Here is a 24,137-nt window from a genome sequence, read left to right as displayed (position 1 = left end):
GCCCTTTTTAATCAGGTGCTGTCACTGGGCTGAACAGAGAAGGGGACATGGTTGAGTCTGGGAACTGCCTCTTCCCTAACCCCAAACACCAAGACGCACTCCCCAGACCCTGCCTCCTGGTCCTAGGCACCGATTTTACCAGATGACCAGGCTTGAGTGGGAGTGGAAGTCGTTACATGAAGCCATGAAGTCCCCAGCCTTGGAGTCAGGAGACCTGCTATTAGTATAACTTTGGTTCCTCCCACTACATTTTGTGCACTGATGGTCAGCTTACTGCATAAAGTAACAAGTACAAGTACAGCAAATGTCAGATCTCATCATCTTCATTGTTAGAAATTATTGAGGGAAAGGTCCCCTATGTTGAGAGAGGTAGTCCTCCATGGGTCCTGCGTACATTTGTACTTTCTTGCTTCATATGCCAAAAAAAAAAAAAAAAAAGCAAGACTCTGATATTCATTACCTGGGCCATTTCTCAGAGTTGTGTTTTTAGCAAACAACCTTGAGGAGTGAGGTAATCTCTCCTCCTCGACAGGTATTAGGGGCAATTGCTTCTAATTGCTATAAAAGTCAGAGTCTCTTGACCTCCCCCCACCCCCAACCATAATACAATAGCAGGCATATACATCAGCATGCTACATGAGCAGTCATATATCAAAGCCCACCTCTGTCACCCTCATGAGATTTAGTGACTTGGAAGAAGAATGCAAACCAACAAGAAGCACATTTTGTTGCCTTCTGAGGGTAATAAATTGCCCTTTGTCTCTCACCCAGGAGTTTCATGTCTCCTGGAAGAATCCATGAAACAGTAATAAGCTCTCTTGTCACCTTGCAGGTATGGAAAAAATCCCAGGCACCTCACAAAAGCCTGACCTCCAGTTCTTCATTCCCACATATATATCCAAACCCTTTGCAGTGTAAGTTTTCAGTAACTTCTCTTAGGAGGTGGGGGCCTCTTTCACTATCCTTTGATTCTGAGCTGCTTCTGGACCTGCTTTGGCCAATAAACTGGTGAAAATGATGAAGTGGTCATCCCAAACCTAGACCCCAAGCAGAATTGCAGCTTCCTTTCAGTCTGTTGGAACCTTGCTTCTGCCATGTGAGCAAGCCTGAGATGCCTTCTAAAGAGAGAGAATCACATGAAGGGTCATCCTGTTGTCTCAGCTGAGATCATCCGAGATTAACCTGCAGTCAGCCAAGCCACAAAGATGAGAGAGGACTGACCTCAGATCAGTAAGTCTTCCTATCTGACCTCCACCAGACCACCTGATCACCCCAGCTGATCACAGATACACGAGTGGCCCCATCCATGTCCAGAAGAACCAGCCTACTGACTCACAAACTTGTCAATACTAAGCACTTATTGTTTTCAAGTGATTTGTTACTCTGGAATAATGACTACATGATATTCATCATTATCATCAACCATGTCTCAAGATTTCAAGCCTTCTGTGAGGGAAACATAGAAACACCTTCTGAGCACCTACTGTGTGCCAGGAACATGACCCCATTACATCATCTTGGCCACTCAAAAATGGGGGATCACATAATCCTCATTTTTCAATTGCGGAAACCAAGGCTCAGAAAGAAAGAGCCATGGCCTTAAAGTCCCCACAAGAGTCAGATCCCAGACAAGACACTGTTGAGTCCTCATTATCCCTAAGACTCCAGCTGGAACCCTGGGTTCAAGAGACTCACGTGCATGATGTCTGCGCTCTTGGTGAAAATCTTCATATAGGACTTCAGGATGTTGAAGTGGAAGGCGGGTGTCAGCATGCGACGGTGGCTGCTCAGCAGGAGCCCATCCCCTAGCAGAGACAGCCACAGGGAGTGGGCAAAGGAAGACCTTCTCCTGGGTCCCCAGGGTCACCCCCAACCCCCTTCACTCACAATTACTCACCCAGCCAGGGCTTCAGAGTGTTGTAGAAAAGCATGTCCTTTGGTGTGATGGCAGCTGACATGAATGAAGATAATCAAGGGCCAGAGAGAGGGGGAGGGGAGGGAAATTTAGTGCTGGTTGGAGGCTCCCAGCCAGGAATCTGCATTCCCCCTCCAAGCCCAGCATGGCAGGAATGGGGTTAAGAGCACAGGAAGCTAGAAAGAAGGGTAAAGGGAGGAGGGAGGACAAGACCAGGCTGCAAGACAGAATAAAGCAAAGGCAGAGCCCACAGATACCACCTTATGAGCTTAGATACACCTCAGCATGACACAATATGCCCCAAAATGACTGGACACGGCTCCTAGATTGTCCTACATATTTGGCAGGAGTTTGGGTGAAAAGATTTTTAACCATATTAGTGGTGGTTATAGGACTCCAGACATTTCAAAACTCAGAATTGTACACCATATAGAGCAAACATTACTGACACTTTACTTTTTGTAAATTTTGTAAATTTACATATAATTTTAAGAGAAGCTGAGGGTAACTAAGCATATATATTATTCACATAAATATACTGTGAAGTGATGGGCTTTCCAGGTGGCTCAGTGGGTAAAGAATCCGCTTGCCAATGCAGGAGACTTGAGTTCAGCCCCTGGGTTGGGAAGATGCCCTGGAGGAGGAAATGGCAACCCATTCTTGCCCAGAAAATCCCGGGGACAGAGGAGCCTGGTGGCTACAGTTCTTGGGGCTGGAAAGAATCGGACATGACTGAAGTGACTGAGCATGCATGCGCACACTATGAAATGATATACAAAAAGTGCAGATGAAAAAACTGGGGAAATGAACATCATATGGAAGACCAATATATTTCACTGAGCATCTTATTTTCTACACGAGTGAATGAATTCCCTGTCAATAATATTGCATTAAAAAAGTTAGGCACTACCCAGGAAAGAGTCTCATCTGATAAGCCTACAGGTGTTCTCCAGGTGACCTGATGCATGTGAAGCCGAGATACACCTTGAAAATCACTTCCTTGGGAGGTGAGGCATGACATTTGAAGCCAAACTGACTGAATGTACCCTTCACCTACAAGGTCACCCATCAACTGAATGACCTTGAGCTAATGATTTAATCTCTGCAATCCATAAGACTGATGTGAGGTGAAATTGGTGTTTACCTGGGGGAGATGAAGTGTTGTTGCCTTCTGTCTTTCAGTGGTCTACTTCTTTAATAGGACCCAAAACATCAATGTCTGTGGAGTCACCAGGCCTTACATGCTGTATGAAAAGTGCTTAAACACATCCACATCTTATGTGAATATATGTGCAAATATTGCTACAGAAATAAAATTTCTACACCAAAAGCTATGTGATTAAGAGTAACTCAATTTACAATTGGTAGTGATATGTCAAGCCATCAAAGTGCATTAAGAGAATTCATAAAGAGATAAAAAATAAAGAATGGCTTGAATATTTAACATTTAAAGATTTTAAAGACCACCAATATGATGACTGTATATCGTGGAAAGATGTTCATGATATATTAGTATATGAAAAATCCAGATTACAAGATAAATGGAAGATAAAATAACATTTTTGGTTGAGGTAAACTTACATAAAATTCACACATTCACAAAATTCATGACATTCAGTTCAGTTTAGTTCAGTTCAGTCGCTCAGTCATGTCTGACTCTTTGTGACCCCAAGAATCGCAGCACACCAGGCCTCCCTGTTCATCACCAACTCCTGGAGTTCACCTAAACTCATGTCCATCGAGTTGGTGATTCCATCCAGCCATCTCATCCTCTGTCATCTCCTTCTCCTCCTGCCCCCAATCCCTCCCAGCATCAGGGTCTTTTGCAATGAGTCAGCTCTTCGCATGAGGTGGCCAAAGTATTGGAGCTTCAGCTTCAGCATCAGTCTTTTCAATGAACACCCAGGACTGATCTCCTTTAGGATGGACTTGTTGGATCTCCTTGCAGTCCAAGGGACCCACAAGAGTCTTCTCCAGCACCACAGTTCAAAAGCATCAATTCTTTGATGCTCAGCTTTCTTCACAGTCCAACTCTCACATCCATTCATGACCACTGGAAAAACCATAGCCTTGACTAGACGGACCTTTGTTGGCAAAGTAGTATCTCTGCTTTTTAATATGCTATCCCGATTGGTCATAACTTTCCTTCCAAGGAGTAAGAGTCTTTTAATTTCATGGCTACACTCACCATCTGCAGTGATTTTGGAGCCCCCCCTCCAAAATGAAGTCTGACACTGTTTCTCCATCTATTTGTCACGAAATGATGGGACCAGATGCCATGATCTTCATTTGCTGAATGTAGAGCTTTAAGCCAACTTTTTCACTCTCCTCTTTCACTTTCATCAAGAGGCTTTTTAGTTCCTCTTCACTTTCTGCCATAAGGATGGTGTCATCTGCATATCTGAGGTTATTGATAATTCTCCCAGCAATCTTGATTCCAGCTTGTGCTTCTTCCAGCCCAGTGTTTCTCATGATGTACTCTGCATAGAAGTTAAATAAGCAGGGTGACAATATACAGCCTTGACGTACTCCTTTTCCTACTTGGAACCGGTTTGTTGTTCCATGTCCAGTTCTAACTGTTGATTCCTGACCTGCATATAGATTTCCCAAGAGGCAGGTCAGGTGGTCTGTATTCCCATCTCTTTCAGAATTTTCCACAGTTTATTGTGATCCACACAGTCAAAGGCTTTGGCATAGTCAATAGAGCAGAAATAGATGTTTTCCATAACATTAACAGTGTTCAAATCCATGCCTCTAGTACATTCACAGTGCTGTGCAACCACCACCTCTCCCTATCTAGTTCCAAGGTATTTTTGTCATCTGAAAATGAGACCTGTACCCATTAGCAGTCACGCTCTGTTTCCTCCTCCAGCTCCTAGATCTATCTCCATGGATTTACTTATTCTGTACATTTCATCTAAATGGAATCATACAATATGTGGTCTTTTGTGTTTGACTCCTTTCACTTAGCCTGTTTTCAAAGTTCATTCACGTTGTAGTATTTCATTCCTTTTTTAAAAACAATTTTTTTGGCCATGGCACATGGCTTAGTTTCCCAACCAGGGATCAATCTCACACCCCCTGCATTGAAAGCACGTAATCTTAACCACGGGGGTGCCAAGGAAGTCTCTGCTTCATTTCTTTTTATGACTCAATAATATTTCTTATTATGGATATACCTCATTTTATTTATTCATTTTTTTGTTAATGGAAATTTGAATTGCTTCCCAAATTTGAACTTTCAGCAACTGTGGATGGTGCCACTGTGGAGAGTTGTGCACAACATTTTGTTTAAACACCTGTTTTCAATTCTTTGGGGGTACATTCCTAGGTGTAGGATGGCAGGGTCAGTTGGTAATTCTAGGTTTAATTTGAGGTCTTCCCTGTAGCTTAGTCAGTAAAGAGTATGCCCGCAATGCAGGAGACCTGAGTTCAATCCCTGGGTCAGAAAGATCCCCTGGAGAAGGATCCCACTCCAGTGTTCTCGCCTGGAGAATTCCATGGACAGAAGACCCTGGTGAGATACAGTCCATGGGGTCACAAAGAGTTGGACAAGAGGTTTAATTTATTGAGGAAAAACACCAGACAATTTTCCACAGTTGCTGCACTATTTTACATTCTCAACAGCAATATATGAGGATTCCCACAACCACATCCTCACCAACACTTGTTATTTTCCATTGTTTTATATTCTTGTTATCCTAGTGAGTGTGACCTGATATCACATTGTTGCATTGACTTGCATTTCCCTAACAACTAATGATGTTGGGTATATTTCCATGTGCTTAGTGCTGTGCCATGCTCAGTTGCTTCAGTCATATCTGACTTTTTGAGACTCCCAGGAACTTAATCTGCCAGGCTCCTCTGTCCATGGGATTTTTCAGGCAAGAACACTAGAGTGGCTTGCCACGCCCTCCTCCAGGGATCATACCTGTGTCTCCTGCCTTGGCATGTGGATTCTTTACTGCTGAGCCACTGAAGAAGCCCTCTTAGTCAGTAAAATAGCATTATTAAGAAGAAGTTTAAAAAAGAAGGAGATTACATATAAATGTAATACATTTAGATACAAGGTCAAATTTTTGCTGATATAAGGATTCATGTGCTGCAGTCCATGGGGTCACAAAGAGTTGGACACAACTGGACAACTGAACAGCAACAACAACAAGGATACATAGAATTTTAAATTTAGCAGATTATGTGAGAGAATATGAATGGAGATTACTTTGACATGTTTAGATTATGGATATGATTTTTATTTGTTACTTTTCCTTATCTATAGTTTCTTCTATGACAGAGTATCATTTGTGGGAAAAGAAAAACATTTTAAAGAACGGAAAGAAAAGAAAAATATTTGCAATTTTCAGCTTAGAATATATCATATATTTACTTATATCATTTTACAAGATTTCTTTCTTATTTTGCAACCAACGAATCTTCTAGCCCCTGAAAGGGTCTGAGACTGACTATCCCAGGATACCTTACCGCCTGAGTGGGGCTAGTCCTGGAGCAGCCGCTGTCCCAGGTGCTGAAGGAAATGGCCCACTCCTGCCCCCTTCACCACCTCTCATTGTTGTGCTGTTGTGGACTCTCTTGACCCCCACTTCCTAGAACATCTAGATGAACACGAAACCCTGGGTCATGCTTCCCTGAAGGGAAATTTTTTTTCGGCTCCTAGCTTCAGACTAGCATCACATCAAAGCAGCTTGTAAATATGTAACATGTAATTATGGACATTCTGAATTTACTGAATCTTCTAATGACAGTTTTCTTCAACAGCAGGTTCTCATAAGTCCTAAAACTTAAATGTGTAACTTTAAAACATTTTAATTTTGAGAAAATGATGCAAAACGAAGGGAGGAAATGAACACTTTTTGAAGATGCTTACCAGATATTGTCAGTCATTTGCACACGCTTGCTTATAAATCTTCAAAACATGGCAACGAAGTGGCTACTGTTATGCAATAAAGACGCCGAGGCTTAAGAGTGATATGATTTTCCCCAAACCAAACAGCTAGTAAATGGCAGACTGGAATGGTGGCTTTTGTAAGGATGGAATGGTGGATCCAGGGACATCTGATCCTGACTGCTCCACCACTGCTCCACTGCTCTAGCTCTCTGCTCCACCTTCCCTAAAGAGTAGTCTTGTCCTCATGATCCAAGATGGAGCTCCAGCTGTCATAACTATACCTGCCCCCATTCCCCTCCCCTCCCTCCTTCCCCCCACCTCCCAGGTTCATAGCCTTGCCCACCCACCTAGATCCTCCCAGGCCCCAAGCGCCCTGGCTGGCTCTCAATGAGACTGGAACAGAAGTGACAAGCATAGTTTTATTCCTGGGAATCTGGAGGTGTCTAGGGTCACGATGGATCCCAGGCAAGGAAGTGATGGGTCATTGCTGCCCTGTGCTCAGCGGCTCCACCCGGAGCCAGAGTCCGCCTTCCGCGCGCAGTATCAGCTCTGGCTTCCTGCGAGGCTCCTCCTTGTCCGGCAGGACGCGGAACCGCAGTAGCGTCAGCGCTAGGACCACCTTCATCTCAGTCATGGCGAATGTCTGCCCGATACAGTTCCTGTGGGCGGGAGTTGAGGCTTTGACTGCACCCGGAACCCTCACCCGGACCCCAAAGCACCTGGTATCTGGCCCACAACCCCCATTCCCACCCACAGTATAGAGAAAGAGCCTAACCATGCCTGGAACCTTATGTGGGCTTGCATATCTCCAGACCCTAGTCTACTCTCCGCTACTGAACTCAGACCAGCAGACAGGGGAGCGGGTCCCCTCAACACACCATGAACCCCTCCTTGAGCCCACAACCATTCCCCAGACCCTTACCATAATGTCTGAGGGGAGGGGAGAGAAAGTGACCATCTTAAAGTTTTCCCCCTTCCTGGCCCCCACACTTAACCTGGAATTTCACCCCCAGCCTCCTACCCCCACCTCTCCACCCCCATCTCATATGGCCGCTGTCTTCACCTGGGCCCCGCGGAGAAGGGAACAAAAGCCACAGGTGACCTCCCTTTGATGTTTTCTGGGTCGAAGCGGAAGGGATCAAAGACCTGGGGGCAAGACAAGACAGGGCTACTTGGCATATGTTTGTATAGTAGGGGGAGGTGATGGCTGATTTGCCAGAAGTCAGAACCCTGAACCCTCCCCTGGGTCCCCTGAGGGGAGTGGACATGGATAAGGGAGGTGGGAGGGTGGGGGAGATATCACCTCAGGATCTGGCCACACAGATGGGTTGTGGTGGGTCCCGAAAATGCTGATGAGGCAGATAACACCTGAGAAGAGGAGGGGCAGTCAGGTCTAGGTCCCACCTGCCTGATTGGCCCCTCTTTCTCACCAGGAACCTCCTCCCCTAGTCATTGTGGGCACCTTTGGGGATGACTCGGCCATCTGGAAGTACAGTGTCCTGGGTACAGCGGCGGGAGATGACCGTGACTGGGGGGTGCAATCGCAGACTCTCCTTGATGCACATGGTCAGGAAGGGCAACTGGGCCAGGTCGTCCCTAAGGAAACCCCATGACAATTATCCAGGGAGCAAAAATAGAGACACACAACCAGCCCTCCTTGTGCCCCATAAGACCCTCTCTGCCTAGGAGCAAAATTGGATTGTTGGTTTAAATATCTCCAAACACATTAGGTTGTATACATTATTTATGGACAGCTTTTTCTTTGTCCATCATACATCAAAAAAAATGGTTCTTAAAAAAAAAAAGCAATGTGATAGAAGTACCAGAAAAAGTTTAGTGAGGTATTTTTAGAACTTTTAAAAGCAAAACATGGAAAAGCCAACCATAAGTTTACAAATTTATATAAAAATAAAATATTATTTATGGCAAAACAGCAAAGTCAAAAGGCAAATGAGTAAAAGATCAGATTCAATGTTTACTCTTATTTATTACAGCACTAGAGACACTAGCTAATGCAATTAGATGTGGAAAAGGAGCATTATGCCATTCAAAATGTGGGGTGAATATGTCATTTTTGGCAGACAGTGATTTTATGCTTAGTAAACAAGAGAATTCACTGCAAAACTTTTATAGACATTGAAGATCCAGTAAGGGGACTGAATTATTTTTCTTTCATTCCCTTCATTTTGGGTGGTGAGTTAAATTCCTTTGTAAAAAGCTTTTATTGGAGTATAGTTGGTTTACAACATTTTATTTCTACTGTACAGGAAAGTGAATCAGCTACATGTATCTCCTCACTTTTTATTTTCTTCTCATTCTGTCACCACAGAGCATTGAGTCGAGTTTCCCTATGCTATACAGTAGGTTCTTGTTAGTTATCTATTTTATACATAGTATCAGTAGTGTATATTAAATTCTTAACATAGACTCAAGGGATTAGATCTGATAGACAGAGTGCCTGAAGAACTATGGACAGAGGTTCATGACATTGTACAGGAGGCAGTGATCAAGACCATCCCTAAGAAAAAGAAATCCAAAAAGGCAAAATGGTTGTTTGAGGAAGCCTTATAAATAGCTGAGAAAAGAAGAGAAGCTAAAGACAAAGGAGAAAAGGAAAGGTATAAGCATCTGAATGCAGAGTTCCAAAGAATAGCACAGAGAGATAAGAAAGCCTTCCTCAGTGATCAATGCAAAGAAATAGAGGAAAACAATAGAATGGGAAAGACTAGAGATCTCTTCAGGAAAATTAGAGATACCAAGGGAACATTTCATGCAAAGATGGGCTCGATAAAGGACAGAAATGATCTGGACCTAATAGAAGCAGAAGATATTAAGAAGAGGTGGCAAGAATACACAGAAAAACTATACAAAAGAGATGTCCACAACCCAGGTAACCACGATGGTGTGATCACTGGACTAGAGCCAGACATTCTGGAATGCGAAGTCAGGTGGGCCTTAGGAAGCATCACGACAAACAAAGCTAGTGGAGGTGAGGGAATTCCAGTTGAGCTATTTCAAATCCTAAAAGATGATGCTGTGAAAGTGCTATACTCAATAGGCCAGCAAATATGGAAAACTCAGCAGTGGCCAAAGGACTGGAAAAGGTCAGTTTTCATTCTAATTCCAAAGAAAGGCAATGCCAAAGGATGTTCAAACTACTGCACAATTACACTCATTTCACATGCTAGTAAAGTAATGCTCAAAATTCTCCAAGCCAGGCTTCAACAGTACGTGAACTGAGAACTTCCAGATGTTAAAGCTGGATTTAGAAAAGGCAGAGAAACCAGAGAGCAAATGGCCAACATTGATTGAATCATTGAGAAAGCAAGAGAGTTCCAGAAAAACATATATTTCTGCTTTATTGACTATGCCAAAGCCTTTGACTGTGTGGATCACAACAAACTGTGGACAATTCTGAAAGAGATGGGAATACCAGACCACCTGACCTGCCTCCTGAGAAATCTATATGTGGTTTAAGAAGCAACAGTTAGGACTGGACATAGAACAACAGACTGGTTCCAAATTGGGAAAGGAGTACGTCAAGGCTGTATATTGTCACCCTGCTTATTTAGTTTATATGCAGAGTACATCATGTGAAATGATGGGCTGGATGAAGCACAAGCTGGAATCAAGATTGCTGGGAGAAATATCAATAACCTCAGATATGCAGATAACACCATCCTTATGGCAGAAAGTGAAGAAGAACGAAAGAGCCACTTGTTGAAAGTGAAAGAGGAGAGTGAAAAAGTTGGCTTAAAGCTCAACACTCAGAAAACGAAGATTATGGCCTCTGGTCCCATCACTTCATGGCAAATAGATGGGAAAACAATGGAAACAGCGAGAGACTTTTTTTGGGCTCCAAAAATCACTGCAGATGGTGGCTGTAGCCATGAAATTAAAAGATGTTTGCTCCTTGGAAAAAAAAAAAAGCTATGACCAACCTAGACAGCACATTAAAAAGCAGAGACACTACTTCACCAACAAGGTCTGTCTAGCCAATGCTATGGTTTTTCCAGTAGTCAGGTATGGGTGTGAGAGTTGGACTATAAAGAAAGCAGAGGGCCAAAAAATCAATGCTTTTGAACTGTGATGTTGGAAAAGACTCTTGAGAGTCCTTTGGACTGCAAGGAGATCCAAGCAGTCAATCCTAAAGGAAATCAGTCCTAATATTCATTGGAGAGACTGATGCTAAAGCTGAAACTCCAATACTTTGGCCACCTGATGTGAAGAATTGATTCATTGGGAAAGACCCTGTTGCTGGGCAAGATTGAAGGCAGGAGGAGAAGGGGATGACAGAGGATGAGATGGTTGGATTGCATCACCGACTCAATGCATGTGAGTTTGAGCAAGTTCTGGCAGTTAGTGCTGGACAGGGAAGCCTGGTGTGCTTCAATTCATGGAGTCACAAAGAGTAGGACATGACTGAATGAACTGAACTGAATTCAAATTCTTAACAGGTGATACAGTTAACTTATTCAAAATTGGATAACCACAAAACACAAGTTATGGCCCAACAGCACTCATTTCCCTTCCTGGCAGTTTGCCTAATAATTATTTTTTTATGTATTCTAGTACTAGATCCTGCCAAGTCTCTGATCATATTCCTACTAAGCAATAATGACAGAACCAACCAACCCTCTCTTCTCAACAGAACCAATGAGAGGGGCTCAGAAATAGACCAGGAGACTTGGACTTACCATTCAATGTTTTTAGGCTCACGATCCTTCAGGAGCTGTTGCACCTCCTGGCGGCAGCGCTCCTGGTATTCTGGGTGCTTGGCAAGGTTGTACAGAATCCAGGAGAGACCACTGGCTGTGGTATCATGGCCTGAGAAGCATTCAGAAAGGCTTGGGTCTCTGGGCTACTTCAGCACCAGAGCATGGACAGCTCCCTTGCATTAAGGCCCATGGAGAGGATGGGGAGGGATAGGGTGGCCCAGGGTCCATTCAGCAAGTTCTTTCTCCTCCTGTAGTCCCACACTGGGACCCTCACCTTCAAACATGAAGGTGTCAGCTTCAGCTCGGATATCTTCATCTGACAATCCCTTCCCATCTTCATCCTGGAGAGGAAGGAAGATCTCCAGAATCACACCAGCTTCCCTGGTGGCTCAGAGGGTAAAGCGTCTGCCTATAGTGTGGGAGACCTGGGTTCGATCCCTGGGTCAGGAAGATCCTCTGGAGAAGGAAATGGCAACCCACTCCAGTACTCTTGCCTGGAGAATCCCATGGACGGAGGAGCGTAGTAGGCTACAGTCCATGGGGTCACAAAGAGTTGGATACAACTGAGCGACTTCAGTTTCAGTTGAAGGCACCTGAGTCTAATGTGAGACAATCTTTGAAAATCTCCATTATCCATCTAGAAACCCATGGCCACCCTGAACTCCTGGACACTATCACTAGAGGACCCACCACACAGACTTCCTCTTGACCACTTTGCCTCTTAAATTGTCCCTGGTGAATGGAATAAAAGATCCATAAATATTTTCATGTTTTTATGTTATGCAACTTGGGTTAAAGAATGACTGAATGGAAACTGAACTTAGAAACTAGAGATTGAGCATTGCCCCAATGTCATTTGCTCACTTTGTATGATAGTATTGGGTTGGACAGAAAGCTTGTTTAGGTTTTTGGCAACCCAATAAATTCAGAGATTCCTTTTCTCTCCTAAAGATAAGAAATGGGTTATAAACCTGTAGATCTATAGACTTCAATTTCTTTCCAGTGAGGATTTATTTAAACTCCAGAACATTGTCTGTCTTTTCTACTCTTGTCTCATATTGTTTCATATCTTCTTCTCTTCTCTCCCCTCCTCCCATCCTCACTGCTCCCTTCTTCTTTTCTTTCTCTCTTTCCCTCTCCTTGACCACCCCTGTAGGGAAGAAGGGAGCATATGTCTCGCATTAGTTCTAAAATTCAGAATGTCAGTGCAGTCTGATGGTTAAGACTCCACACTTTCACCACAGGGGACAAAGGTTCCATCCCTGGTTGGGGAACTAAGATCCAGCATGCCAAATGGGGTGGTCAAAAGAAAAAGAGTTCTAGAATTCAACACTTGGCAGTAATTCCCCTCCGTGCAAGCATGGCTGCATGTAAAGATAGAAGCATCATGGTGCCCTCAAAGGAATTTGGGGATGGGGAACCAGGGCTACAATTCTACTCTGACTACTGTTGCTGCTATAAATAATATATAGGTTGCTCTTATCTAGGGTTCTGTATATATACATACATGTATATATATGTATGCAAGTATACAGACATGTGGGGCTTTCCAGGTGGTTCAGTGGTAAAGAATCTGCTTGCCAATGCAGGAGATACAAGGAAACATGGGTTTGATCCCTGGCTCGGGAAGGTCCCCTAGAGGAAGAAATGGCAAGCCAATCTGGCATTCTTGCCTGTAAAATCCCATGGACAGAGCAATCTGGTGGGCTACAATCCACGAGGTCACAGTGTCAGACATGACTGAGCTCACACACATGTATATGCACATATCCGGTCTTATTACCTTGGAAGTAGAGGGAAATCTCAGGCCCCTTACAATTTCAGATTTAGCAGCCCTCCTGCAGGCAGTATTCCATATTGGTCATCTGTAAAAGTTACCCTAACCCACCCCTCCCTTCCACAAGCATCTCACATGGCGCCCCAGTGCCCTCTGCATCCAGTCCAAGTTCTTTGACCAAATCAAGTTCCCAAGATCCAAATCAAGGTTCTACTTCTTGAACAAGAAACCAGAGGAGCCCACCTTGGTCAACAGGAGCACATCAATGAAGTCCAATGTCTTGGTCTTCGCTTTGGCCTTGAGGAAGTCATCGATACCCTCACTGGGGAGGGTGCGGTGCCGCTCCTGGATGATGGCATCTGTGAAGTCGTGCACCAGGCGGCAGGCCCTGCGGAAGCGCTGCCCATCTGGGGTGAGGTAGTACAGGAAGCCCATGTGCAAAAAAATCTCCTGGTGTCGTTTTGCGACAAGGGCACTGAGCTCCAAGATGGCAGCAATATATTCACTGGGCTTCCTGTAGAATGAGAGCATGAAGGGATGCAACAACTCAAAACACCTGAAACCCAGAAGCTGAAGGCTACCTCCCTTCAGGAAACTGAGGCTCCAAGAACAGGTGGGCCCATAGATCCAGTATGGTGATGAGCCAGGAGAGTGATGCTCCAGACTCTTCTCAACCCACTTCCCATCTCTGTGAGCTGCCTCCATACCCCAGGCAGCTAGAGCACAGCTTCTCCTCTATCTCTTATCCAGTGTCTGCCCTTTTTCTCCAAAACTGTCCACTCAGCTCAGATCTTCTGCTAGCAGGTCAATTGGAGAAGGAAATGGCAACCCACTCCAGTGCTCTTGCCTGGAAAATCCCATGGACAGAGGAGTCCATGGGGTCACAGAGAGCTGGAACGACATCACTTTCACTTTCTTTCACTTCCCTATTCTCCTTAGATCCACTGTCAACACCATCCAGGGTCTACATTATGGTCAGTCTTCTCTTGAGTCAGATGTCAGAGCTCAGATTTGACCATGACTCTCATCTTCTGAAACACTTTTCATAGCTTCCTGGAAACCTCAGGATAAAGTTCATATCCTCTTTGTTTGGCTTCAAATGCCCTTAAAATATAACCTGCCTGCTCCTCCAACCTTAATTCCAAAGTGTCTCATCACTATTGCACACACTTTGTTCATTATAACCGCCTGCCCTTTATCAAACAGTTCTACCTACTTGTAGGAATCACTCCTTCTCTTTCCCTTCCCTGTCCTTCAATGTCCAGCTCTGACTCACCTCCTCCGGGAAGACTCTTCTGATTACCCTCCCTCCCTCATCTACTCTAGTGGGTCTATATTCCCAGGCCTTGGGCTGAGACTCACTCCTGGCAATTGCTGTCGTAACTGAAGACGCATTTCTGCAGACTGTCCAGGGTCATGAGGCTGATGTGTTCAAACATGTCCAGATGGGTGTGGCCCTCTTTGATCAGGCGCTGCCACTTGGCCTGAACAGAGAAGAGGACACAGGTGAGGCTGAGAACTGCCTCCCTGGTGCCCCTCCCTAATCCCAAACACCAAGATGCATTCCCCCAGACTCTGTCTCCTGGTCCCAGGCACCCAGCCCCAGGGAGGACTGGGCTTGTGTTACTATTAGTGTATAAACTCCATGGCTGGGAGCCAGGAGATCTGGGTTTGTGAATCCTGGCTCTGTGCTCTATACTTATGTATCATTGGTCAACTTTGAATAAAGTTAAGTGCTAACAATTGTTATTCAGTGACTGCAGCCATGAAATTAAAAGATGCTCCTTGAAAGAAAGGTTATGGCAAACCTAGACAGTGAATTAAAAAGCAGAGACATCACCTTGCCTACAAAGGTGCTTATAGTCAAAGCTATAGCTTTTCCAGTAGTCATGTATGGCTATGAGAGTTGGACCATAAAGAAGGCTGAGCACTGAAGAATTGGTGCTTCAGATTTTGGTGCTGGAGAAGATGCTTGAGAATCACTTGGACAGAAAGGAGATCAAACCAACCAATCCTAAAGGAAATCAACTCTGAATATTCATTGAAAGGAGGGTTGGTTTGGGTTGGTCAGCTTAAGCTCCAATATTTTGCCCACCTGATGTGTAGAGTGGACTCACTGGAAAAGTCCCTGATGCTTGGAGAGATTGAGGGCATGAGCAGAAGGGGGTGACAGAGAATGAGATGGTTAGATGACATCACTGACTCACTGGACATGAGTTTGAGAAAACCCTGGGAGCTAGTGAAGGACAGGGAAGCTTGGAGTGTTGTAGTCCATGGGGTTGCAAAGAGTCAGACGGGACTTAATGACTGACCAACCTAGAACAACAAATGTTAGGTTTTATCATCTTCATTGTTATAAATAGATTAGGAAAATATTCCCTATGTTAGAAGAGTTAATCCTGTGCGGGCCCAGAGTACCCATGCACTTTTTTGCTGGGTAGGCCAAGAAATTGGAAGGCCCTGATGTTCTTTACCTGGCCCATTTCTCAGAGTTCTGTTTGCAGCAGACAGCCTTGAGAAGTGAGATAGTGACTCCTCCTGGACAAACATCAGGATTGCTTCTAATTGCTATAAGAGTCATAGAGTCCCTAAACCTAGTACCCCCTCCCCTGTGACAAAACACACTACCTGAGCAGGCATCTATAGGAGCCCACCTGTGTCACTTGCATGCGATTTGGTGACTTGGATGAAGAATGCAAACCAACAAGAAGCACGTGTTGTTTGCTGGGCTAACCTTTGTCTATGACCCAGGAGTCTCATGTATTCTGGCAGAATCCATAAAACAGTAACAAGCTCACTTGTCAGCTTGCAAGCATGGAAAAATTACAGGCACTTCACAAAAGCCTGACCTCTAATTCTTCACTTCCCTATGTATGTATCCAAACTTTTCACAGTGTAATTTTTCAGTAACTCTACTTGAAGGTGGAGCCTGTTTCAGCATCCTTTGATCCTGACCTGGCCCTGGACTTGCTTTGGCCAATAGACTGTGGTGAAAATAATGAGGTGACCAACCCAAACCTAGACCCCAAGGCACATTGCAGCTTTCTCTCAGTCTTCTCAAACCCTGCCTCTGCTATTTGAACCAGTCTGAGATGCCCTTTGAAGGGAGAAAATCACAGGAAAGGGAGTCTAGTTACCCCAGCTGAGATCATCCTAGATCAGCTTGTAACCGACCAAGCTTCAAACCTGTGAGAGGACTGACCCAGACCAGCAAGGCTTCCTATCTGTATGGTCAGGCCACCCAAGACAGCTGTCCTCTTGTTCTCTGTATATCCCATGCTTGACCAGTCCCTGCTTCACCTATACCTATTTGCATGACAGACCTTCCTCTTAATCATGGAACCTAATGAGTAAATTCTACATACTTGTCTTCAGCCCCAGATAGTGATTGTTCTCATCTTTATATCAAAGCATCTCCATCACAATAGTTTATTAAAGCGGTAGTGAGGGGGTGGGCTCCTCTGCTAGTTTTCTTGGTAACTTATGAAACAACATGACATCAATTCCCCCACAACTGCTTACATCCCACTCCCCACCCTGGTAGGGAAGACTTCTGCCATGCCCTTCCTGATGTCTGCTGCACATGGTGGGGTATCACTCCAGGACCTTGCTTCAGACATGCAAGACCCCTGTATCCATTAAAACACTGATGTCTCTGTTTCTTACTCCAGCTCCTTCAGTTCTGTGGCTTGCGGGCCTGCAGGGTGCAGTGCAACACTATCAGACCCATAGCTGATCAGATACATGAGTGACCCCATCTCCATCTAGAAGAACCAAACAACTGACTCATAGATTTGCTGTCAGTGTGCCTGTATGCTCATTCGTGTCCAACTCTGTGACCCCAGGCTCCTCCATCTAAGGGATTATCCCCCAAAGAATATGGGAGTGGGTTGCCCTTTCCTCCTCCACGGGATCTTCCTAGGGATCAAACCTGTGTCTCTTGTGGCTACTTCACTGGCAGGAGGATTCTTTACTGCTGAGCCACCCGGGCTGACCTTTGTTGTCAATACTAAAATCCTTCTTGTTTTCAAGTGATTTATTACTTAGAAATAACTAGTCCAATATTCATTATTATTATCAAACATGTCTCAAGATTCCAAGGCTTCTGTCAAGGTAGAATAGAAACTAATGCCTTCTGAGCACCTACTATGTGCCAGGGATCTGGTTCCAATATGTTAGCTCTACTGACTGAGAGCAGGGATCACAATATACCAATTTTATAGCCAAAGCAACTGAGGCTTAGAAAGGAAGAACAATGGACTCAAAGCCACTTAGAACAGCCAGAATTATAAATAAGATGTCTATGAGCCTCCATGTCCCCCAGACTCCAGCTGGAACCCTGGGTTCAAGAGACTCACATGCATGATGTCTGTGCTCTTGGTGAAAATCTTCATATAGGGCTTCAGGATGTTGAAGTGGAAGGCAGGTGTCAGCATGCGACGGTGCCTGCTCCACTTGTCACCAGCACTCAGCAGGAGCCCATCCCCTAGCAGAGACAGCCACAGGGAGTGAGCAAAGGGAAAATATTCCCCTGGGTCCCCAGGGATGTTCCCAACCCCCTTTGTGAACAGTTACTCACCCAGCCAGGGCTTTAGAACTTCATAGAAGATCACGTCCTTTGGTGCGACGGCAGCTGACATGAATGAGGACTGTTAGGGTCCTCTCCCCAGGGACAGGGGGGCAGGAAGGGGCTTTTGGTGGGGAGTGAAGGATCCTAACCAGGAATCTGCATTCCCCCTCCAAGCCAGCCATAGCAGAATGGGGCCAAGAGCACAGGAAATGTGGAAGGGGTGTGAGGGGAGGGGGGAACCAGACCAGGCTACAGCACAGAATAGAGCAAAGGCAGAGCCCACACGACTCTGTGTGCTTAGATGCATCCCAACATGACACAACATGCCCAGCATTCCTTGACATGGCATCTTCTGAACACCCAAGCATAGCCCAGCACTCTACAAAACATCATTATGGGGACCAAGGACACCACACTTGCCTCAGCAGTGACCGCCCCCCCACCCCCAAGACGTCTGACATGGCCCCATGTGTTAACAGGGCCTGACATGGCCCCAACATGTGTGACACAACCTGATAGGACACAAGAGCTCTGCCATGGACCTGAAGACCATCTGACCTGACCTCAGTGTGGCTCAGGCAGGCTCCAGACAGAACCTGACTACACTGATGATACAGACCTGAACCAGGCAAGACCCAGACCCACCCTAAGACCTGCATCAGACAAGACCCACACAAGGTCTCAGGCATTCCTCAGAGTGGCTTTGAGTCTCAGACTTCAGATAAATCTAAAATGTACCCCAGGAGTGACAAGTAGGAGAACCAGAGAGTCTCTAATGGCATCACAGACAAGAACCACAGAGATTCCAAGATGCCTCAAATGTCTTTGGCCACAGCTGAGCCCCAGAGGTGACTGAGACCATCTCTGGGCTCAGTTATAAAATACAGCAGGTGTCACCAGGTATAGCACATGTCAGCTGTAACCAGAATCAAGGTAGAAATAGAAACATGACCAGATGTGGCCATTCAGCAGACATTGCACAGACATGCCTGGAGGTCAGGCAGGTGGGATTCTGCAATGGGAGAGAGTGGCATCTTTGCCATGCCCCCTCGCCTGCATCCTGGTCACTTGCACACCTAGAGGTAACACAGAGACTATGACAGGGGACAAGCTGTGGCCAAGGGCATGTCTACCTGGAGTAAAGAGCACAGGCTTGATGCAGGTGGGGTGGAAGATGCGGATGATTGCATGCCAGGGCCCCACCCACCAGTAGGACACATCCCCATAGGTGCTGGCCAGGCCTTGTGTGTACAGGAGACCGTCCTCTGAACTCTGAATCTGGAGAGGAACAAATAGGACCCAATTCACACTCTTCTAGGCTGCCAGAGGGAAGGACTTGTAGGAAAGTGATCCCAACTTGAACCTATGCACCTCCTTCCACAGCAACTCCTTAGTCCTCAGCCTCCTGCAAGGTTCCTTCCCCTTATCCTCCATATATGACAATTGGGGTCCCTTGGGTGTGGGGAAAGAAATGGCCTTTCCCTGTTTGGATCCCAAACACCATGTACCCCTGATTTCTCTTCCATTCCTTTATTCCAGAGAAGAACTGAGGCTCTGAGTGATGGAGTCACTTACCCACATTCTTACAGATAATACATCTGAGACACTAGTCCAGGACTGTTTAACCCAGGGCCTGCATTCTTAGCTCCAAAACAATAGCTCCTGTGTCCCCAAGACATGGAATTCAGAGTTTCAGGGATGCAGGAATTGGTCCTATGACCCAGGCAAAAGAAATTAAAGGGAACCCTGTATCTTTTCCTGGAAGTGTCATGAATGAGCTCACTGTTCCATGAAGGCTGAGTTTCTGGGTTTCATCTGTACCAGGATGAAAATGATGCTATCACAGATGAGCACGGAACTAAACGATGGAGACAGATTCCTTTGTCTTCAGATTGTCTATCTCTGACAGACTGTTTAAGCCCTGGGTCCACCTGGACTTGAAGACACCCATCTGGGATTTTACAACCAGTTGATTCGCTTTCTCTTGGTAGATCATGTAGCGTTGCATTTCCATCATTAACAACTAAAGGAGACTTCAGCAGGCAGAGAGAGGATGGGCCCTTCCCAGGTTCACCCAGCATTCTGGTGTCTGAATCCAGGTCTCTGTCACATGCTGCTTGTTGCCCTGCTTGCCTGATCTGTCTGTGGATGGGAAGGGCAGAGGGCAAGGGAAGGAAGCAAGGGTTGGGTGAAGTTTCCTCAGGAAGATTCCTGGGGACTGGAGAAGGAGGACACTGAACTAGAAGTGTTCAAGCCCTAGGACAGGCTCAAAGAAACCAACCCACCAGAGAGGTAAATAGCCATGGAAATAGCAACCCAGATCTTCTATCAGCCACAGGCCTTCATTGCTCTCTGTCTGGGGATGGGTGGGACTGAGGACATGCCTGGCAGGGGGCCTGGAATGTTATGGATGCCCACTGCATAATTCTATCCTTTGCTTTAAAATTTTTTGCTCATTGTTCCAGATCCAGTTTCAGCAGCTCCTCCTCCAGGAAGCCTTCCAGCATCCCCCAGCGGAGAACCTTGCTTCTTCTCTGCATTTCCACAGCTCATCTCCCTCTGGCCAATTTCCTTTTTTTTTTTTCTCCCTCTGGCCAATTTCTGACCACACCAGGGTCACAGATCTCTCTGCCCTAATCTGAGGCTTTATGTTTGGGAGTGTCTTTCACCCAGGACACCAGGGTGGGGTGTAAATGGCATTGGGAGAAGGGAGGAGGGAGGAAGCTATGAGATTGGGATGATGAATACATGAAGGAAAGAAGAAGATGGCAGAGAGAGGAGGGGAGGGGTGTTGGGGTCCTGTAGGGGCCACATGGAAGCTTCGCAGGGAGGGGCTGGAAGCCCTGAAATGTATCATGGCACCCACCACCACAAGCTCTGCCTGAGTACCTGAAGCATTGGCGACGATCCGGATCAAATCAGGGTGGCAGAAAACGATGATGGGGGTGATGGGACCCATCCAGACCCTAAATCCTTGGGAGTATTTGGCCACCAGCTCAGTTAATTTGCTCATGCCCTGCTCCGTGGGGGGGATCTGTAAGCAAGGTAAGGGCCATCACTCTGCAGAAGGAGAGTCCACGGCAGTGGACAGAGTGTGGGATCCTGCACAGATGGAGGGAATCTCTGCTTCCTCCTTCCCTCTGGGGGAGGGAGGGACCTGGAGGCTGTCCAAGTCCCAAGGGTCTATCCCAGGGCACAGGGAGAAGACAGGCTCTGTGCCCACAGGGAGGTGGACCTTGGCTTGAGAAGGCACATTTTTCTGGTCCTCCTGGGAGTTGTCCACCAGGGATGGCCACAGGAGGAAATCCTTATGGGGGAGGTTTGTGGATGTCAGAGTGACCTCAGACTTCTCCCTGGGTTTTGGTCCCACATCCTTTTATCTCTGGGCCAGTCCACATGGCCTCTGCTTCCTTGTATAGGAAAGGATCTGCAGACCTGGGACCTTCTAGCCCTGGCTGACCCCAGGGACAGACATGAACTCTGCATATTAATCAGTGAGGAACTGTGACCTAGGAACTCCCTCGCTGGTCAGTCTCTGTGCAGAGTGCATCCTGTCTATTTCTATGGACAACACTTTCAACTGTGCCACTTACGAATGAAGAAACAGATGCCATATCCCCTCAAAGGGGAAGAAGTGTGGATTTTCTCCTGGTGAAGCACCCTTTCCCTCACAATGCTCCTTTCAAACCTGACAAATACCCCAGGTGCTCTAGGCAGGTGACATCATTTTCAATTTTGTGCATTGCTCCTGTCTCCCCAAGCACCTAAGGTGAGGATTCAAAGCACTAGATGAGATTGGTCCAGAGAGGGAGCGTGACTCAGCCGAGGTCACTTATCAAGAGGGGCTGGAGGAAGGAAGTATAAGCAAGGATGGCCCCCATGGCCAAGCTCTTGTGGGGAAGGCAGAACTGTGGTCACCTTGTAACATTCCTGCTGCCTCCAGAACCTGCTGAGACCATTTTAAGACCCAGAATCTCAGCAAATCTTCACAATGAGCCTTGGACATCAATATTGTGAATTTTGCCTTAATGAACAGTAGTTGTTCTAAGTCCTTCCCCAAGTTTAGTTCTTGTCCCAGGCAGGAGAGGGAAGCTGCCTGGCAATTGCAGGGGGGAGCTGGATACCCATCCATTTGACCTTGACTGAGGGAGATGATGGCGCATTCATCACCAGGGTCATCAAATATTTATTTTGAGTGCTTACTTTGTGCCAGCCCTGGACAGGGCACTGTAGTGTCTCCTCCCCAGAATGATAATCAAACTGGGATGTGTTAATAAGTAATTGTTTAATTAACTGTGACTAGGACCAAGTCAAAGGTCCAAGTCTAGTGCACAAGGTAGGTGGGTGTGGAGGAGAGGTAGGTCTAAGAAGGCTCTGAAAGAGGGAGTAGCTAACTTTATCCAGATGGGGGGAGGGGCCTAATGGGACATCTTGGGGAAGGGAGGGGTGTAAGATTAGAGGAAAGGGTCCTGGGAGTGGGAGAGGGTGGGAGCTTTTTTCTTGCAGGTGGGAATAGGGAAGTGATAGCTATTTCCTGTGAGGAAGCTGTGACCCAGAGTGAAAAGACACAGGAAAGGGGCCACATGCAGAGCAGACCCTGGACAGCACCCTTGAGAGGACCTCAAGGCCACCATGGAGACTAGAGAGGCCAGGGAACCAGGTTCTGGACAGCCCGGCCTCAGAGATGCAATAGTATGTGCAAGGCATGCAGCAGGCGGACCCTAAAGCAGGCTAGGGTTGGAAGGACAGGATGCGGGGAAGGTCTTGATGGTAGAGCAGGGGAATGATTGAGTGAGGGAAGAGGGGCTCCCTGGCCTCCCTGGCTTCTCTGCTGTCCTAGACCCCAGTCCAAACTTGAGCCCCATTCCTGGCCTTCAGGAAGTCCATCCACCCTGATCCCCCAGACCCATGCTGCTGCCCACACTCACCATGCCTAGGTGACCCAGGAACCAGTTGTGTTTTGGGGGCTGCGGGAAACACTGGAGGCGACGAGAGTTGTTGTAGAAGGTGTAAGTCCAGGCCAGGATGTGGGCCAGGAGCCAGGAGGCCCCAACCAACAGCAGCAGCAGCCAAGGGGAGGCTGCCACTGGCCCGAGTCCCAGCCAGGACAGGCTCAGCTCCAGCATCCTGTGGGGCCGTCAGAGTGGAGGCTGAGTCCTGAGGATGAAGGAAGAGGCAGTGATGGTGAGTTGTGAGGCAAAGACAAATAGAGGGAGAGGAGCAAGGGAGTGAAGGGCAGGGATGGGGAGTGCTGGGACGGGCGAGAAGGGCTCAGAGACAGGCAGACAGGGACTGGGAGAGGGGAGGGAAAACAGAAATTCAGAGGAAGAGAAATATAGACAGAAAGACACATACAAACACACACAAAGAATGTGTGTTAGGTTACCCACTGGTATTCACTCATCTCCCAGGCCAGTTCTTTGCCTGGAGCCACCCTGCCTTGGGTAGCAGCCTTCCCCACCCTGGGCCAGGACCCTCAGCCTTTTGACCCCCCGCCTGGCACCTTCTGTCAAAAGCAGCTTGTCTCACACAAGTTCCTCTTCTCTCCTCCTGGGATTTGGAGCTTTATTTGGCCCCTGAACCTATGGGAAGCTGCCAGGGGCCAGGCTAAGCCAACCAATCCCTGGAGCCTGCTTACTTCCTCCCTACCTGGCAGCTGCCCACATAGAAGGTGGAGGGAGGGGGAGCACAGTGCTATTGAAAGCAGCTTGTGAACCAGCTCAGAATCACACACTGTTGACACCGAGTCCTCAGGACTCACTATCTCCTATGTGGGCACATAGGGGTATGGGCAAAGGTGACTCTTGGCTTCCCAGTTTACAACCAGCCGTGCCCTTCCAAGGTCAAGGTACAGCAGGTAAAAGAGTGTATATTCAGGTGCCAGGTAAGTAGGACCTTGCCCCAGCCTTATCCCAAATCATGTCTGGGGCTCTGCTCCATGCATGCCAGGAGGGCTTCATGTACCATGTCTCAGCACAGAATCAATAAGCTCAGAGACATGAAGTTTCTACCATCTGGGTCACAGCCTGGAAAGGTATTCAAGCCCTTCCTCCAAACAGCCCGAAGCCTTGTTTGAGAGATGATTTCTGGGAGCCAGAGCAGAGAAACCAGCCTGGATGGGCATTACCTGCCCTGGACTCATGGGATTAAAAAGCCCGCAGCCAGAAGAGGGCACTTGGTGGCTTGAGGGTAAGGCTGCAAGGGGCTCATAGAGAAAAAGATCCACTCAGGGCAGGACAGAGTTGGGAGAT

General features: G+C 46.7%; 1 protein-coding gene across 5 annotated transcripts; it reads right to left on the bottom strand.

The window, feature by feature from the left end:
* Positions 1-7,226: 7,226 nt before the first annotated feature.
* LOC101118441 (cytochrome P450 4F2) lies at positions 7,227-23,426 on the bottom strand. 5 transcript variants are annotated; one of them, XM_027979063.2, is made up of 13 exons: positions 23,390-23,426; positions 22,815-23,043; positions 20,776-20,920; positions 17,896-17,949; positions 17,675-17,802; positions 14,679-14,800; positions 13,560-13,830; positions 11,814-11,880; positions 11,519-11,648; positions 8,284-8,417; positions 8,125-8,189; positions 7,885-7,967; positions 7,227-7,480 (listed from the first exon to the last, which is right to left on the bottom strand). In XM_027979063.2, the coding sequence occupies exons 2-13, from the start codon at positions 23,010-23,012 to the stop codon at positions 7,303-7,305; spliced, it is 1,575 nt and encodes a 524-aa protein (XP_027834864.2). In that variant the 5' UTR covers positions 23,013-23,043; positions 23,390-23,426; the 3' UTR covers positions 7,227-7,302. The 5 variants fall into 5 exon arrangements, with proteins under 5 accessions (XP_027834864.2, XP_042105678.1, XP_060272233.1 ...); XM_042249744.1 differs by lacking the exon at positions 20,776-20,920 and having other exon boundaries at positions 23,273-23,426; XM_060416250.1 differs by lacking the exon at positions 7,885-7,967.
* Positions 23,427-24,137: the final 711 nt, after the last annotated feature.

This window comes from Ovis aries, chromosome 5 (assembly GCF_016772045.2).
Source record: "Ovis aries strain OAR_USU_Benz2616 breed Rambouillet chromosome 5, ARS-UI_Ramb_v3.0, whole genome shotgun sequence".
In the NCBI taxonomy this organism is placed as follows: domain Eukaryota; kingdom Metazoa; phylum Chordata; class Mammalia; order Artiodactyla; family Bovidae; genus Ovis; species Ovis aries.
This window is presented reverse-complemented; position numbering and strand designations above follow the sequence as displayed.

Excerpts from the sequence above, each read along its gene's own strand:
- LOC101118441 (XM_027979063.2), bottom strand. The coding sequence starts at position 23,012 with ATGCTGGAGCTGAGCCTGTCCTGGCTGGGACTCGGGCCAGTGGCAGCC. Across the intron at positions 8,418-11,518 it reads GAGCCTAAAAACATTGAATG|GGACGACCTGGCCCAGTTGC; the intron begins GTAAGTCCAAGT and ends GGGTTTCCTTAG. Across the intron at positions 7,968-8,124 it reads CTGTGTGGCCAGATCCTGAG|GTCTTTGATCCCTTCCGCTT; the intron begins GTGATATCTCCC and ends TCTTGCCCCCAG.